Source organism: Toxotes jaculatrix, chromosome 21 (assembly GCF_017976425.1).
Source record: "Toxotes jaculatrix isolate fToxJac2 chromosome 21, fToxJac2.pri, whole genome shotgun sequence".
NCBI lineage: Eukaryota > Metazoa > Chordata > Actinopteri > Toxotidae > Toxotes > Toxotes jaculatrix.
The window spans coordinates 1,563,009-1,578,874 of record NC_054414.1 but is presented as its reverse complement, the minus strand read 5'-3'; the positions used below and the strand labels follow the sequence as shown (position 1 = coordinate 1,578,874).

The following is a 15,866-nucleotide window of genomic DNA, read 5'->3' as shown; positions in this document are numbered from 1 at the left end:
TTTTTTTTTTTGTTCACAGTGGGAGTTTGAGAGCTCTTATCAGCAGATGCGTGTCATCAGCTTGCAGATAGCCGCAACCGTTGGTTTATGCAGCTAAAAACACGTCAGGTTTCATGCGGCTAACTAGGCCACGCTGTAGGTTTCTCATCCTGGAGACCCAAAATGTTCAATATTTAATGAAGAGGACATCGAGAAATACAGGAAATAAATAGATACAAACAGGAAATGGTGAAATAATCCCAAACAGCTCCGTTCAGCTCGGCTCATGATGATGAATAAAGTATGTTTTATTCCACAACACCGCTTTAAAGTCACAACAGTCAGTCAAGACACATAGAGCAGAGCCAGTTCTGTGATCAGCTGATTGATAAATATGATTATTTCTTTTTGCAATGTATTGCTGACTTTAATATTAAACAGTTTGGGTCTTCACACTGCAGGTTACTGGTCTGAGAAATAGGATACGCCATTTCAATATTTCCCAATTCTGAAGCTCTGTTCATCTTTTACACGTTTCACTAATTTGGGTTTTCTTTTTTTTTTGTTTTAGGGAAACTAAACCAAAACAGAACAGGACCACCTCTGCTTGTCTGAAAGGCTTGATGCCGAAACGCGAGAAGGGTGATGGGGGGGGCGACGTTCAGCCAAACCTGCAGGTACGAGAAGGTGTTTTTTTTTGTGCAAAAGAGCCAATAAAATATTCGTCGTGTGCTGCACCTTTAAGATTAAGTGGTGAACTTAAAAACAGAAGAATCTGTTTTGTTTCCTTAGCGTTATTTGTTAAGTAAATAAAATCAAGAAATAGCTAATAAAAGAATAAATACAGAATTTTATTTAAATGCGAGAAAAAAGTGAAGCAAGCTTGTTTAGCCTTTGTCTGCAGCCTACGATGATCAGTCAGCTCCCACTCACTGTCCCCCTGAAGGGCTATTGCTTGAGCTTAAAAACCAAATGATACTTAAACAAACCTGTTGCTCATAGAATATTAAACCAGAGATGGTAAAGTGACATGAAAGCAGGAGCCACTTTTTCTTTTTCTCCAGGGATGCAGCTGTGGCAATGAGCTGAAGAGTTAACAATGAAGCCCACAACACTTTGAATACAATATCACAGAAATCTTACTTCATCTTAAAGAATCCTATTAAACAATTTATGGGTGACATAGATTTAGTGTCATTGTTATACTTCTTCATTTAACCCGCATAATAGACATGCAATGCCATTGTTTTTTTGTTTTTTTTTTTCCCCATACAAAAAGAATAACTATTTGCTGTATTGCATAAGATCATCACGAGAAAAGAAAAGAAAAAGACTTTTGGATCAATAATCTTTTTTGTATTTTTTTTTTTTTTGGGAAAAAGTTTCTGTTTGGTGAGTATCATTTGTCAGCTCTGAGCATTCATTCAACCAACCAACACACACTCACTGAGGAATGAATTAGAAAGAAAGAAGTGATACTCCAGAGAAATGATGTAGTGTTATTTGTGAGTCATGAAACATGTTCTGTGCCAGTTCCTTTCCTGCTTTACAGGAACGATTATAATACAAAATGGAAATAAGTGAGCAAACAGCCCAACGCGCTGAAATGGATTGTCTCATGCTCCTGTACAGCATGAGACAGTACGTATAACGCTGTGTGTGTCTGCAGCAGGTGTGTGTACTTCAGTTCACTCGGTCCACCCCGGCTGAACCAACACCTCTGCAGGAAATCCTACCACAGGTCACTGTTGTGTTCATACTGAGAGCTATTTCTAACATGTGTCTAACACCGCATTCATGTTAATGAAGGCAGAGTTAATCATAGAGATACATCAGTAAAACACGGTGCAGTTGCAACAGCAGCTCGGACCCCAACGTCAGCCCCTGGCTCCTGTTAAAAGGAAGGAAGCGTCGCACTGGACGTGCAGCTGGATACTGAAGGTTTGTGTCTTATTACAACACAACCTTCCACCGCTGACACACACCTCACCTCACACCTGCTCTCACTTCAACCTCAAATCTGACTTTCCCACAACTCTACAAGGCAAGCTACAGATCATCTAACGACACTAAGGTGATGTCTCTCCATCCTTTTTTTGGCATATTCCCTTCTTTCATAAACACCCCATCACCCAGCTCCATGTTCTCCTCTGTTCTTTTTTTTTTCCATTGAGTTTATGTGAAGCTGTCCATCATTCCTGCCTCCTCCTCCTCCTCCTCCTTTAGCGTGCATAGCTCTTTCCTGGCTTAGTAAGGCACTGTATACTCCTGTCTCCCCCTTCCCTTCCCTCACCTCTCATCCATTCCATGTGTTTATCGCCTTCCTTCAGCCTGCCCATGCTGTGCATTCCTGCTGCAGGAAACATGACTGACAGCTGCTCCTTCTCTGGCATCTTAGCTCACACACACACACACACGTATGTTTTGTATGCAGCTTTAAACAAATAAATCCCCCTTTTTTTTTTTTGCTGCTGCTGCTTTGGTATTGCTTTACACAAAACTACATCATTTGATTAACAAATGAACCGAGCAAGCAGTAGTTCAATAGCATTCATTTAAAAAAAAAAAAAAGTCTGAAGTCCCACCAGAGACGGTGGTGTCTCTTACACTTGGGGTGTGTCACTGATTTCTTTTTCTAATTTTGGAAACAAAAGACGTAAAGAACTGCTGAGCTGATGATGGAGGACCGGGACAGTGTCCACCCCTCAGCGGAGTTTCCTGGTCGCTCAGCTCCACGGGAACAGAATGGACTCAATGGTCATGTTCTAACAGAATATGAACACTTACTTAAAGAGCCCTTCACACACAAGTGTTGGCACATACAGCTGTGGACAAGGTACTAATATCTTAAATTTATATATATATATATATTTTCAGTCCAGTACAAAAGCCCAATGTTTGCGTATCGGATTGTTGAGACTTTGTTGGCACTGTGTCACAGGCTGTAGTTTGATGATGTGTTGGATTAATTATACTGAGGAACCTTAAATCTTCCCACTTCACATGTACCACAAACAAACAAAAACCAAACGTTAGCTTGGAGTTGAATGAGACCCTCACCTCTCTGACCATGAGGACTGCTCTCACTCTCTGACCATGGAAGCTTCTGAAAGGTCAGATTTATTGCAGAGCTGTTGTGTTACAGTATTTTGTGTCCAACCCCCCCGGAAACCTACATGCAACGTGCATTGTACACATGTCGTAAACAACAACAACATCATCATCATCGCTGTCACTCTAACGTCTCTTCATGGATCCATCACTGCCCTGAAAGTCTTTCAGGAAGTGTTCTCTCTTCATCTTCCGTCACCTCTCCTCCTCTGTCCATCTTTTCCTTTGTGTGTGTGTGTGTTTTTTTTTTGCTTGATACTGTGAACGTATAATAAGATAAATCAAAGGAGTCATCATCTGAGCCAAAAACCAAAGAACGTACTGTACAGCATATAATCTGATATTTTCTCTTTACACACGTCTGTAGAAGCATTCCAAACAAAGTGTGCTGGGAGTGGAGGGGAGAGCCGGCAGAGCTGACTGTCTGGATGAGGAAGAGCTCGGGGAGGAAGGCTTGGGGTTCAGGCCTGGAGAGGAGGCTGCAGGTGTGGCCCCCCCCCCCCTGAACTGGGAGGTGGAGCACAGCGTTAGAAGCTCTGGTTCGGTAGAACAGAGACTCCTTAGAGAGCAGTATGAAAGGTCTGAGGGGTAAGCAGAGGGAAGGGAAAACAGTGCCAGTGTGAAAGGGGGGAGGAAAAAAAACCCAAAAAGAGTCTGATGCTCCAAGAACAGATCAGTTGAGATGATCCTCGTACTGTTTCCGGAAACAGTCACCAGCAGGGAAGAACTCCCAGCAGCGCTCCTGGTACATCTTCCATACGTAAGACTCCTTAAAGACAGAGCAATGAGAGAAAGCATGTGACATTTGACTCATCTACATCTGCCTCCAGAGCTGCAGAGTTATGGATCTGCAGCTGTGGATCTACTGCCCCCATTACTAGTCTCATTAATTATTATTATTATTAGTCCTAACTTGATGCAATGCATGCTGGGAAATATATGCAAATAAGCTGACATTGTTTCTAAATAATTAAGTAAACAATGAATTCAGTCAACTGAACCTGTGAGTTGAACAAACTTATCTAATTACGCTCAATGTTAAAGAAAAGTTTGACATGATTTTATAGGTCAGAGGATGTCAACACGTTTGTACTTTGCTGATAATGTGCGTTTATAAAGCCTAACACTCTGTAATAAGAAGTGAAGTTTTACAGTGCAGTTAGAGGAAGCACAGTGAGGCTTTAACCAGACAAACAGCCAAGACCAGAGACACTGGAGCAAAGTGTGAAGCTGAGCTGGTGTGAGCAGCATCACCGAGGGAACAGAGATGGTTTACCTGGCCTGTGTGCTCTGTTTCATCTTTGTTGATGAGATACATCACAAAGAATCTGAAAAACAAACAAACACACACACACACACACACACACACACACACACACACACACACACACACACACACACACACACACACACACACACACACACACACACAGACACATTAGAAAAACACAACCAGCATCAACACAGGAGCTCACAGCTGAGAAGCTTTCAGAGTCTTTCACCAAATATGGGCAGAAGAAGGATGACAGAAACATTCATTTAAGGTGGATTATCACGTTAAACCTGATCCTAATTTTAAAATGCAAAAGCTCAGATGGTAATTTTAAAGCTAAACTGAAGCTTCAAGCATCATCTCTTTTTACTCTGAATCCCATTTCTTAAGTGGGGAGGACAAGTGTTCACTCCCATGTGCAAACAAAAATCCCACTGAGCTTTGTGAAGTGAATTAAAGCTGCAAGCAGCTGAACAGGCCCTCACACTTCGAACCTGTGGAGGGAGTGCCACCGATTGGTGTTAAAGCAGGTCATGTGACATGGCTCTGACTTTGCATAATCATCCAACACAAAATCCCAGAGTTAAACATGTAAATTTGAGTTATACCAACTTTCTGTTTCATGTTCTGGGCAAAACTGAACAGCACACCACATCACATCAAGGGGGCCGCCCGGTTAGCTCAATTGGTAGAGCACAAGACTCAATCTCTCGGGGTCGTGGGCCCCCACCACCCTTTGGAGGTGCTGTAGCACTTCAGTGCATTGTGACTGGGTGGCAGTTGACCCCGGCGACCCGGGCCTGGACCCCGATAAGCGGCAAATGATGACATCAAGGGTAAGCTAACAAGCTTCGCAAATTTAGCGCTGCAAAAGTCTTTAGATGCAACCTGCTAAATATTGAAGTAGCTCAGGTTAATTTGCTTCAATCTGCAAGAGAAAATCCACAGTAAATTCAAAATGGCTGACTTCCTGTAGGACTTAGGGTATGGCTCCAAGAGGCTTCGTTTTAAGTCTGGAAATGTTACATCTGCCTACCATGATTTGTTCATTGAAGCCAAATTTAAAAGCAAAGTGCGATCATGCACAAAAAGAATAAGATGTGTGGAGTGTGTGGCTGCAGACATGATGTGCTACTCAGGCCTTAATAATAATAATAATAATAATAATAATAATACTAACTCTACAGAAACAATAGGTTCCTTGGTTCTAAGCAGAAAGAAATAACCAGCAGGTTGTCTTCTCCTGACCTGCATCTGCAGGATTTTATGCATTCCTAATAACAGTAGTAATAGTGATGTACTCACAGGTAGTTGGCTAAGTTGTGCTCCTGTAGCGTGTGCGTTTCAAAGCCATGTGGCACTGTGTCAAAGTAGTCGTTACCTATTCCACAGATAAAACATTTGGTCTGGAAGAGAAACACGGAAACAAAGTTGAGTTGATTGCACACACAAAAAAAAAAAAAAAAAAAAAAAAATCACCTACGGGTTTTTAATCAGTGCTGCAGATAACAGCCTGCATCCGTATCATGCTAATGTTAAGTGATAAAGTGTTTGTGTGTGTGTGTGTGTGTGTGTTCACCTCCATGTCTTCTTTGACTTGTTCCTGCTGGTCCCTCAGCTCTCCAAACGCATCAATGATCAAGCCTAGAATTGCACAGAGCACAGAGGGTTGTACACGTCAAACACACTGACCCACAGTCTCCTGCTGTTTGTGTCCACACAATTTTTCTTACTTGACTCACTTCCTTACAACTGCACCACAACCACCTGGAAACCAGGAGTCTCGCAATTCAAGAAAGAGGCTTTAAGTTTTTTTTTTTTTTTTAAATCATAGTAACATTACAGTATGACAAATAATTGTCATGTCACTATGTGTAAATGTGTGTGGGATCTCTCACCCTGGATGATAGCCAGGAGGATTACAATGACAAAGAAGAAGAAGGTGATGTCAAAGATGATGCGGTAGATCTCGTACTCGTCTCCTGCTGGGTCTTCGATCTGGTCCCCGATCCCTCCACCTGCTCTCACACCTACATACATGTGAAACATGTAGCACTGGGAGAGAGAGCAAGATGCACACAGGAAGCAGAGGAGAGAGAGAGAGAGAGAGAGAGACATAGATAAAGTTGAACCTGCTGGATCTGAAATGGGGAACAGACATGATTATTACAGTCACATCACACAGACTGAATTTACAGACACTTGTAATATTTGTTTATATAAATCAGGGACTCACAAAAATGGGACTATAATATGCTCTCAACTTTTTTTTGAGCAACTCTGTTAAAAAAAACAACAAAAAACAACAGAGCAACTGAGCGAAAAGAGAGAAAGGGAAAGATGAAGGCTGAGAAAGTGAACAGAAAAGGAGAGATCAGCTCAGATCCACTCATCCTGCTGCGCAGTGTAACTGTAAGGGAGGAGAGGATGGAGCAGTAGCCCTTCATCAGTCTATCCCTCCATCTCACTAAGCCTGGTGTCACCTTGGTGTAGACCAGGCAGAGCCGCCACCTCTGGCCCCTTAATAGGAAACAGAAGAACTCTATGGAATGCTATGGGTGGCTGACTACAGGGGATTAGAGTGTGTGTGTGTGTGTGTTTGAAATGTCTGGGTGACAGAAGCCCCCCCCCCCCCCCCCCCCCCCAGCACCAGAAAACGCTCATCATAGACCTTATATAGTATTTCTTTCAGATGGCTTGGCAGTGAGCAGCATCATCACAGCTGTAATTCACTCTGTCTTTACCTCCGTCCTCCCTCCATCACCGACAACATGTTCCTACATATTCGACTTACATGACACGTGATTACGATTCTCACCTGTTAAGCTAACACACATTACAACCCAGTGAATCCCAGTTCTTATCTTAGGCCGCTCCAGTATCATGAAACAAGTCTCCAGTCTTCATTTTCCATTCCGGATCAAGAACTTGCATCGTGATCCTCGCCTCAGGTTGGTAAGTAAATTTTTTTTAAATCATGTAGGCTGTTGCTATTCCTGTAAAGCTAACAGATGCCTGGAAATGAAACTGACCAAAAAAAAAAAAACACAGCAGCTCAGCTGGACCGTAGACAAAGCCTGAGGGTGAACACCGTCAGACGATGAGCTCTGACCCATGACTCTCTGTCCATAAATGGAGCTGTGGACCCTCTTTTACTCAAAGTCTCAGCGGGACACTTCCTTAACTTTCAGTGAGAGACAAGGTTGACTGATATGAAACAGCCGTGAACCACTTTTTAATAAAAATAAGGTACAGAAAAGGAGAAATGATTATTCTTGATATTCTTGTCCTTCCCATAACAGCAAATCCCACATGTTGATGAGATACTCACCGTCAGCATGTCGTCACACTTCATGTCCGGCAATTCTCCATCTTCACTCTTGTTGTAGAACTTCCTGAAGAAGTTGAAGGCCACTACGGTGTAAAGGTACACCACCACTGCTAACAGGCCGACTGTCAGCACCAGCTGGAAGATAGGAGCACAGACAAGGCTGCTGTGATGCAATGGTGGAGTCTAAACGATGGAAAAATGACCTTTTAATAAATAATGTGTGTGTGTTTTGTTCCACTGCATCTTTTAGAAATAACAGGAATATGAAACGTATTGAAAATTTCTACAGGGACGTCACATCTGGACGTGGTAATCAAAACTGAACTCCATAACAAACATGACATTCAGTCCAGTGTTATCACTTCTAAAGTTATTACAGATACGTTAACAAGCCTGTTTGCCTGTTTACACATCCTGCAAATCTACATTTACACTTGTTTGAACCTGAGGAATGGAAGTCAAGTGGATTCAGAATGTTCTCAGACCCCTTTTGTGTTGTAGGTGTCATTGTAAATGGATGAAACTGACATTTTTCAGGTCACTGTCGTGCTGAAAGGTAAACTATCAAGTCTCGGGCATCAGTTAGTCCCTGCCACTGCCCCCATTGCATGACTGGGGGGGGGGGGGGGGGGGGGGTTCATATGTTTCACCGTAGGGATGGTGACGAGCACTGCCCTGGTGTTTGCCAGACATGGAGCTTGGCCTTGCAGCCAGAGGGTTCAGTTTTTGTCAACACAATTTTATTCTTAAGGCCGACAGATAATTCCTTGGACTTCATGGTTTTTTTTCTGTCCTGTATGAATTGTGGGACCTTATATATACACAGGTGAGTGACGAAACTATGGCCAGTCCATTCAGTGTCACATCACAGAGTTTGAATACTCTTGTAAATGAAAGAAATATGTTTCTGAATTTTAATAAATTTGCAACTATTTCTAAAATCATGGTTTTACCTCGTTGTTATGGATTATTGAGCATAGACTGATGAGCAGATTAAAAATGAAATCTACAGCACAATAAAGTCTGCAAACAGTTGAAGGGGGTCCGAACATGTCCTGGTGCTACTATAGTTATTAACCTGTTTGCCATTGTGTGTGACTGAGGACAGGATGGTCCGCAGCGTCTTAAAACCCATGGCGATGTCGAGCAGATGGGCAGCAAAGAAGAAGTTGTTATAGTGACCCAGGATGGACATGGTCATGTACCAGGCCAGATACAGGAAGGACTGCAGGGAGGGAGGGAGGGAGGGGGAGAGAGGTTAATCAAGGTACTGCAGTGAGTATTAAAGTGAGTGTGAGAGAGCTGAGAGACGTATGGACACTGAAACAGATCAGATCAAAGTTATTATTATCATACTGGAATTATGGAGGAATTAATATAGAAACACAAACTGGACATGTGACTATTGTTTTAACTCTGAAAATCATGAACCTATGCAACAGATCATTCTAAATTCAATATAAACAGCAACTTGTGGAATGTGTCCACATTTAGACTATTTCCATCCAGAGTGATGGGTCAGACAGAAGAAACATGGAGAACGAGATTTCACTCTTTAACATACAGCTTTATGAAGAGCTGGAACAAGCTGACACAGAATAAGTATGATACTGACACACAATATGAATTAAGAGGATTTTAGGAATTTTTAAGCTAAGGAAATAAAGTCTTTAATCTTAGCATGACAGTATTTAAATTATTTTTGTTTTTAAATCCAGAATTTAGGAAATCCCACACAATGGAGCCAGACACGGCCGGTGAGTGATCTGAGTGTGTTTCTTTTTAAATACGTACATTGTCTGTGAATACAACACCCAGCTTCCAGATCTGGTACTTGACATCGATGGAGTTCAGCCTGTTAACAGAAGAAAGAGAAGCTTGCAGAAGATGATCCCCCACCCTTTTTTTTTTTTTTTTTTAAAGCACATTGTGCTGAGTTAAGCCTCCAAGGCAGGAGGTTTATTTCACTCAGGGTGAATTCAAATCCTAATGATTTAAAGAAACGACACAAGAAAAAACTAAAAACAAAGATCACACACAAACACAAAGAATATCCCCTGTCCCTCTGTCTCAGCTTCCCCTCACGCAGGACACTCACACAGCAGCCAGCGAGCCGTCTCTCCTGGGCTTCCTCTTTTTGTGAGCATCGCTGAAGTCCAGTGCTGCCTTGTCCATTCCAAGGAGCTCACTGATGCGATCGTGGCCGTAAAACTCCCCGTACTTATCCATCACCTGAGGGAGAGCGGACCAGAGAAATAAACTGCACAGCTGATCGGGAGGAAAAGGGGATCATTGAAATGTGGCATGAAGACATAACTGTACAGGCAGAGAAAAGAGAGAGAGAGATGGATCAGGAGAGACACTGTTGGTATGTGTGAAGGAGAAGGAGAGAGGGAGTTAGAGTAAGTCTGAGAGAGAAATTTCAATGTGGTGCACAGCTCCCTCTGTCAACAGTCTGTACATCACACACGTCTAACATATGGTACTGTAGTGTGTGTGATGTGCCATTAGAAATTTAGTAAAAATTTGTCCATTAGTGTGATGAAGCTCAATTTATAAATTAGTTAAGATCCTATGTTTCATATTGTCTAAACCAAAATTACATTATAATAAATTTATATAGTATAAATAAACTTAAAATAAAAAAGAATTCCCCTTCAGGTAAAAAAAAAAAACAAACCTACATTGTTGTGGCTGGATGAATCAACTTATGACTGGTATGATTGGTAAAGTGTTCATAGGATATTATCAGATGTACACAAACAGTGACACCTACCTTCCTTTTCACAAATTTATCCCAGTAGTTGTTTGGGAAAGACCTGAAAATCAGAGGACAAGAGCCTCATGAGTAAAATCATCTGTTTATCGGAACCCGACATGGAAAAATACATGAAACGAAACAATGAACACAACATTAAAAAAAAATACAAAAGATGGCAGAAGTGACATAAATGACATATCTTGTATATTACAACAAAAGTCTACTAGACTATTGCATCTTGACTATCTAAAGGATACTATCACAGCGAAGTGAGAGTGATGCACTGGTGAATGCATTTTAAACACTCGCCACAGGACACGCCTGGAGGATATCCAAACAGATTTCCAACTGTCCGTCAAAAACGTCTGCACCGAGACGTGGCAACGAGGCGGAACAGCACATTATACACGGTCAAATGTCTACTGGAGCGCACGCAATGTATTTCAGGGGCTGACCCCCACCTCTCTTTATTCAGGTGACCCCTGTAAAGTAGTAAAAATTTGGAGGGGGATGCCTACAGGGTCTCCAGAAGTTCGGGCTGCACTGCCAGTTCATGCACCTCACACTCAACATACTCCAGCTCATGTATATACAGTATACTCTCATATGGACACACAGGGTCTACTCACTGTGTGTTGATGACCAGTCTGTCCCACTGTCCTTTGATGTCGTCTTCCGATGGTTGTTCTGTGATATAAAGGCCATCAAACTCCAGCTTCCTGGCCACCTCTTTCTCACGCTTAAAGATGACTAGTGGCACCTACATCACACACACACACACATACACATTTGTACTTCTATCTTTGTGAGTACACTCATTGACATAATGTATATTGAAATCATTTCTGCTGAATATCAGCAGTCAGAATCCTGCCTTCAGACAGTAGTATCCGATGATACAGAAGAAGGAGATGACAGTGTGGAGGATGGCCAGGATCCGTAACATGGGCTCCATGTATCCGCTGCTTTCCTCCAGGACAAAACGGACCGTGACGGGCTTCAGGGGCTCCCCGTTCTCATCCATCACCTCGTCCTTTGTCTCCGCCGCGTCTCCACCCAGAGGATCCCACTGAACGCTGCCGTCCGGTGGGCTGTTGGTGTACATCACTTCCCTTTCCTCAACCACAGAGGAGGACGTGGACACCTTGTAGGGGGGGGACAAATAATTAGTCCTTAAGGCAGGTTAGTAAGAATGAAAAAACATGATTAGCAAACATGTTGTAACCTGTTAAATTTAGTGGATGTTTATTGTGTTTTATGTTCATTTACCTTATAGAATAAGAGGATGAAGTTGATTGCAAAGGCGACGAACAGAGCCAACATCCTCATGTTGTAGAAGTTCCTGGCAAAGTAGTTCTGCAGGGGAGACAGAAAAAAGGAGGGACAGAGATATGACTCCATGTTAGGCTAAAATATCCTGGAGTTTATTGTCCACGTTGTACATAAGCAGCATTTGTTTAAATTCCTTGAAGCTGGGCTGAGAAATACTGGGGTTCACAATCAGGATTTTACAAGAGCGAACTGGAAAGGACCGAGGAGTATCGTGTACCAGCAGTTTCCTCTGGTAGGCGATGATCTTCTTCAAGAACGCAGACTCCTGCAGATCTGGCTCATCCGACTTTGAGGTGTGATGCCTTCTGACTTTTGGCTTCATCTTCTCGTTCTTCGGCCGTTTCTCTTGCTCCTCTACATGTCGAGTCCTGAAATCACAACACGATCGCATTTGCACACACCCAAGGACGCAGCACTGAATGAAAAGAAAGCTCCTACGTTTTTATGATCCCCTCTGCATCACTGCACGTATTTTCAGAACAAACCAAATGTGGCTGAGAGTCTGACTTTGACTCTCTCTCATTGGCTCTGGCAGTTAACATTCTTCTTGTTGTCTGCCCACCATAGCTGTCAGATCACATGACAACATGCGTACACATACTCTGATGTTTTCTCAGGTTCACATCCAGACTCTGGTGTTGCTTCCTTCTCCTCGGAGCTCTTCGACTGAAACAGAAAACACAGACAAAACAACAAACAAGTCACTTTGAAGATCAGTGTACTTTAGCCATTCTAGCTCTGTGGCTTAAAGGCCCTGAAAACCTTTTTTCTCAATCAGGTTCTTTTTATGATTTTGATATTTCTTCATTTCTCTGTGCATCTCTCGCTGGTGTGAACGAGGCTCAGCTGGCTCAGCTTTCCTCTTACCCGATGCCTCTGCCTGAGCTCAGGTGGGGGTGCTGTGGACGGGGTTGGTGGGTTTGGGGAAGGGACCGGGGAGTTGAGCAGTTCGGTCAGGCTGGCGTTGGGGTTATGGGGGGTGATCTTGTACTGGCCCCCCTCCCTTCTTAAGTCTAGGCCGAAAATATCTGACAGCAGCTCGGTCTCGCTGGTGTTGACTGCCAGGTCAGCCAGGTCCTCCTTAGGGGAGCCGCGGTCAGGCAGTCTCTTCTCTCGGTCCTCCCCTTCGCCCCGCACCTCGTCCTGGGTGGGGTCAGGCATGTTGGCCAGTAGCTCTGACACCTGTGGATGAAGGCAGCATTGAAGTATTTCTGAACAGCTTTCAGTGCATTTAGTTGAATGATGTATACTGACCTTTATGGTTTTGGCCCCCTCCACCAGACTGCCCCCCATGAAGGTGTTGTAGAAAATTCGACAAAACCCTCGAGCCACGCTGAAGGCCACGTGGAGCAGGCCCAGCAACACTGACCAGTATAAGGACACCAGGGTGGTCACCATGTCCTTCACTGTCATGTTCTTTATTTTCTTTATCTGTTTCTTCAAGCTCTTCATGGACAGCAACTGAAAACCGAAAAAAATAAATATGAAACATCAACATAAAAACCTGAAACCTGATCTTATCCCTCAGACACCTTGAATTAATATACGCTCTCACCTTTATCAGCAGCATGACGTTGTATCGCAGAGCCACCAGCGCCATGCAGACCGTGGTGACGGAGAAGAAGCCCATGTCAGGGTTCTCCTCATCTGGTTTCTCCCGCTCGCTTTCCTCTTTCACCGCCAAACGCTCCCCGGCGTCAGACATCTGAGCCGCCAGCTGCATCTCAAAGATGGTGTCCTCGCAGAAATTCACAAACAGCTCCATCTTCTCCTTCTCCCCTCCCTCGTTCACCACGTCGAAGATGAACTGACGCTTGGATTCTTTGACCTGGGTGGAGAAGGCAAACAGGAGTAAACTGACACTGTAACCAAAATCAAGTTTTGTGTCTTTGAAGTGAAAAAAATGTAAAATCAAATGTGACGTTCATGGATTCCTATCATCTTTACCTGAGGTTTCTCCCACTGTGTTCGGCTCGATTCGCTGATCTCGAAGTAGACCCTCTCGATGCGCTTGGCGCTGCCCATGATCTCGATCCTGCCCAGGTAGGGTTGGAAGTAGTTGAGGACGCTCTCTGCCAGCTCCAAGAAGGTCTGCAGCCGCGTGTCGTGAGGCATGTGCTCCGACAGGTTGGTCAGCAACACGGCCACGTTGAAGCCAATGTCCTTCACCAATCACAGTTCAAGGCATTTTTAGTTTCCCTTTTCAGTGAGCTGCTCATTAACAAAACTTCAGCAAAGCTGTGAAAACTTTTTGTGATTCATATGAGTACAAATTTGACTCCACTTGTGTGAAACAAAGTTTGAATAACAGATTCTGATCATTCTCGGAGGCTTATATTCAGGCAGCATTAAGACCCCCCTTTTTAAATCAGCTGAATGAATTTACCTTGGCTGGCTCATGGAAGCGCTTCACAAATTCCTCATAGTCCAAGAGCTCGTTCTCGTCAGTCTCAGCACAGGAGAGCAGGAACTCCGTCTCAGACTGGGTGTAGTGTTTGTGGCTCTCCATGGCCTTGTGGAAGTCCCTCTTAGAGATGACACCTGTCGGAAGATGACACCTGAAGTCGTACATCGGTTTGCGTCACGATTCATGACTGGCCGTTCCCTCCCGTACGGTCACCTCACCTTCTCATCTCTCAGCCCTGACTGCCACACCACCTCACCTAACGGTCATCTGCATTCAGGCATGGACTACACACACCTGCTCACGGCTCACAGTCTCATACACCGCGTGTTGAAGGCAGCATGTGGAAGGCACATTCATTCACAGAGCTCCATCAACGTCCACTCAAAAACAAGACAGACACTGACTCTGGTGTCATGTCACTGTTCTGACTCCATGCTATGTAAAAATGATTTGGTTCAGTGTAAACAAGCGAAGGCAGCATGACTCTGACCACCACTGACCTTTCCCGTCAGGGTCATACTCCTTGAAGGCATCCGAGGACGTCAGGTCTTTCAGTTTGAGGAACATGTCAAAGAACTTGAGGATCATCTCCACATTGTTGGAGGACTCCACCAACATGTCCACCATCTGCTTCCCAATGGTCCCATTCACCACATTACCTGTCAAAACAGTCCAGGAAATCACTTAAAACCACGACACAACCTTATGAACTTAGATTATAGTCAATGAAAAGCAAGGTGATCTGATTAAGCTCTTCCCTTAATGCTCAGTACAACTCCATGGACACAGAGACCTACCCTCCAGCATGGACAGCAGCATGACCACCATATCTTTCTGCAGGTCCATCAGTTCCTTCAGTAACTCGATCTGACTGGAGTCCTGGAGAGGAAAAGACGAGGATGATTTTTTTTTTTTTCTTTTTTACAGCTGCTTCCACTTTGTCGAAGAATGCATCCCAGACAGCTTGCTATCTTAACTCACCTGAGACAGTTTCATCTGCATGTGAGCGAAGACGTGGAGAAAACCGACGACAGCATCCCACAAACGGCTATGGGCCAAACTCTGCTGGTTGCCAGTGCAAGGACCCTTCAACATCGGAAAGGGATACAACTGCATCACAATCGCAACTCTGACTTTTCAGGATTGAAATATGTTAGAACAGTTCCCAGATACAGCTTTTTAAATCTTGCAGTATATCGATGTGGTGTTGGTTGTTACTATGTTGAAGAAAATTATTTTTACACAGAGGATATCTCCATCTCCATTTCCATTTTAGCATCCATGACAGCTGTGACTTCAGCTGCAGTGGGCAGGCATACCTGGATGTACTCAGTCAGCGTATTGAAAACCTGCTTGGCCACATTTATTGCCTTGGAGAAATTCTTCTGGCCCTGCTCGTCAATAACATCTTTCCCAGAATAATACCAGTAGAAATCGCTGATAGACTCCTGGAGGAGAGGGAAGGAGGAGAGGCAAGCAGGGTCAGAGTCAGTGAAGGAAATGAAAACACTGAGACAGATCAGCTATTCGATAATAAACTGAAGATTAACAGAAGCAGTAGAAAGTGATGAAACTGATTAATAAACACAAAAAACAACGAGCAGCAAAAGGGAGAAAAAAGAAATGCAAGTTTTCTAAAAAGCAAATTGACCAAGTGAAATTCTACACATGT

At 43.6% G+C, this 15,866-nt stretch overlaps 1 protein-coding gene across 1 annotated transcript in view; it reads right to left on the bottom strand.

Annotated features, from left to right (window-relative positions):
- Nucleotides 1-3,001: 3,001 nt before the first annotated feature.
- The window catches only part of ryr2a (ryanodine receptor 2a (cardiac)), a 109,148-nt gene continuing 96,283 nt past the window's right edge, over nt 3,002-15,866 (bottom strand). The window contains exons 93-116 of the mRNA XM_041029386.1: nt 15,514-15,642; nt 15,176-15,280; nt 14,992-15,073; nt 14,695-14,853; nt 14,174-14,328; nt 13,735-13,950; nt 13,343-13,615; nt 13,042-13,248; nt 12,655-12,969; nt 12,389-12,453; nt 12,005-12,155; nt 11,725-11,811; nt 11,330-11,599; nt 11,085-11,215; nt 10,471-10,513; nt 9,793-9,926; nt 9,489-9,549; nt 8,773-8,919; nt 7,695-7,829; nt 6,262-6,418; nt 5,943-6,007; nt 5,669-5,769; nt 4,367-4,418; nt 3,002-3,859 (exon numbers count right to left, since the gene is read on the bottom strand). Coding sequence (XP_040885320.1) covers nt 3,764-3,859; nt 4,367-4,418; nt 5,669-5,769; nt 5,943-6,007; nt 6,262-6,418; nt 7,695-7,829; nt 8,773-8,919; nt 9,489-9,549; nt 9,793-9,926; nt 10,471-10,513; nt 11,085-11,215; nt 11,330-11,599; nt 11,725-11,811; nt 12,005-12,155; nt 12,389-12,453; nt 12,655-12,969; nt 13,042-13,248; nt 13,343-13,615; nt 13,735-13,950; nt 14,174-14,328; nt 14,695-14,853; nt 14,992-15,073; nt 15,176-15,280; nt 15,514-15,642 — 3,336 coding nt within the window. The 3' untranslated portion in view covers nt 3,002-3,763. The remainder of the gene's footprint in view (nt 3,860-4,366; nt 4,419-5,668; nt 5,770-5,942; nt 6,008-6,261; nt 6,419-7,694; nt 7,830-8,772; nt 8,920-9,488; nt 9,550-9,792; nt 9,927-10,470; nt 10,514-11,084; nt 11,216-11,329; nt 11,600-11,724; nt 11,812-12,004; nt 12,156-12,388; nt 12,454-12,654; nt 12,970-13,041; nt 13,249-13,342; nt 13,616-13,734; nt 13,951-14,173; nt 14,329-14,694; nt 14,854-14,991; nt 15,074-15,175; nt 15,281-15,513; nt 15,643-15,866) is intronic.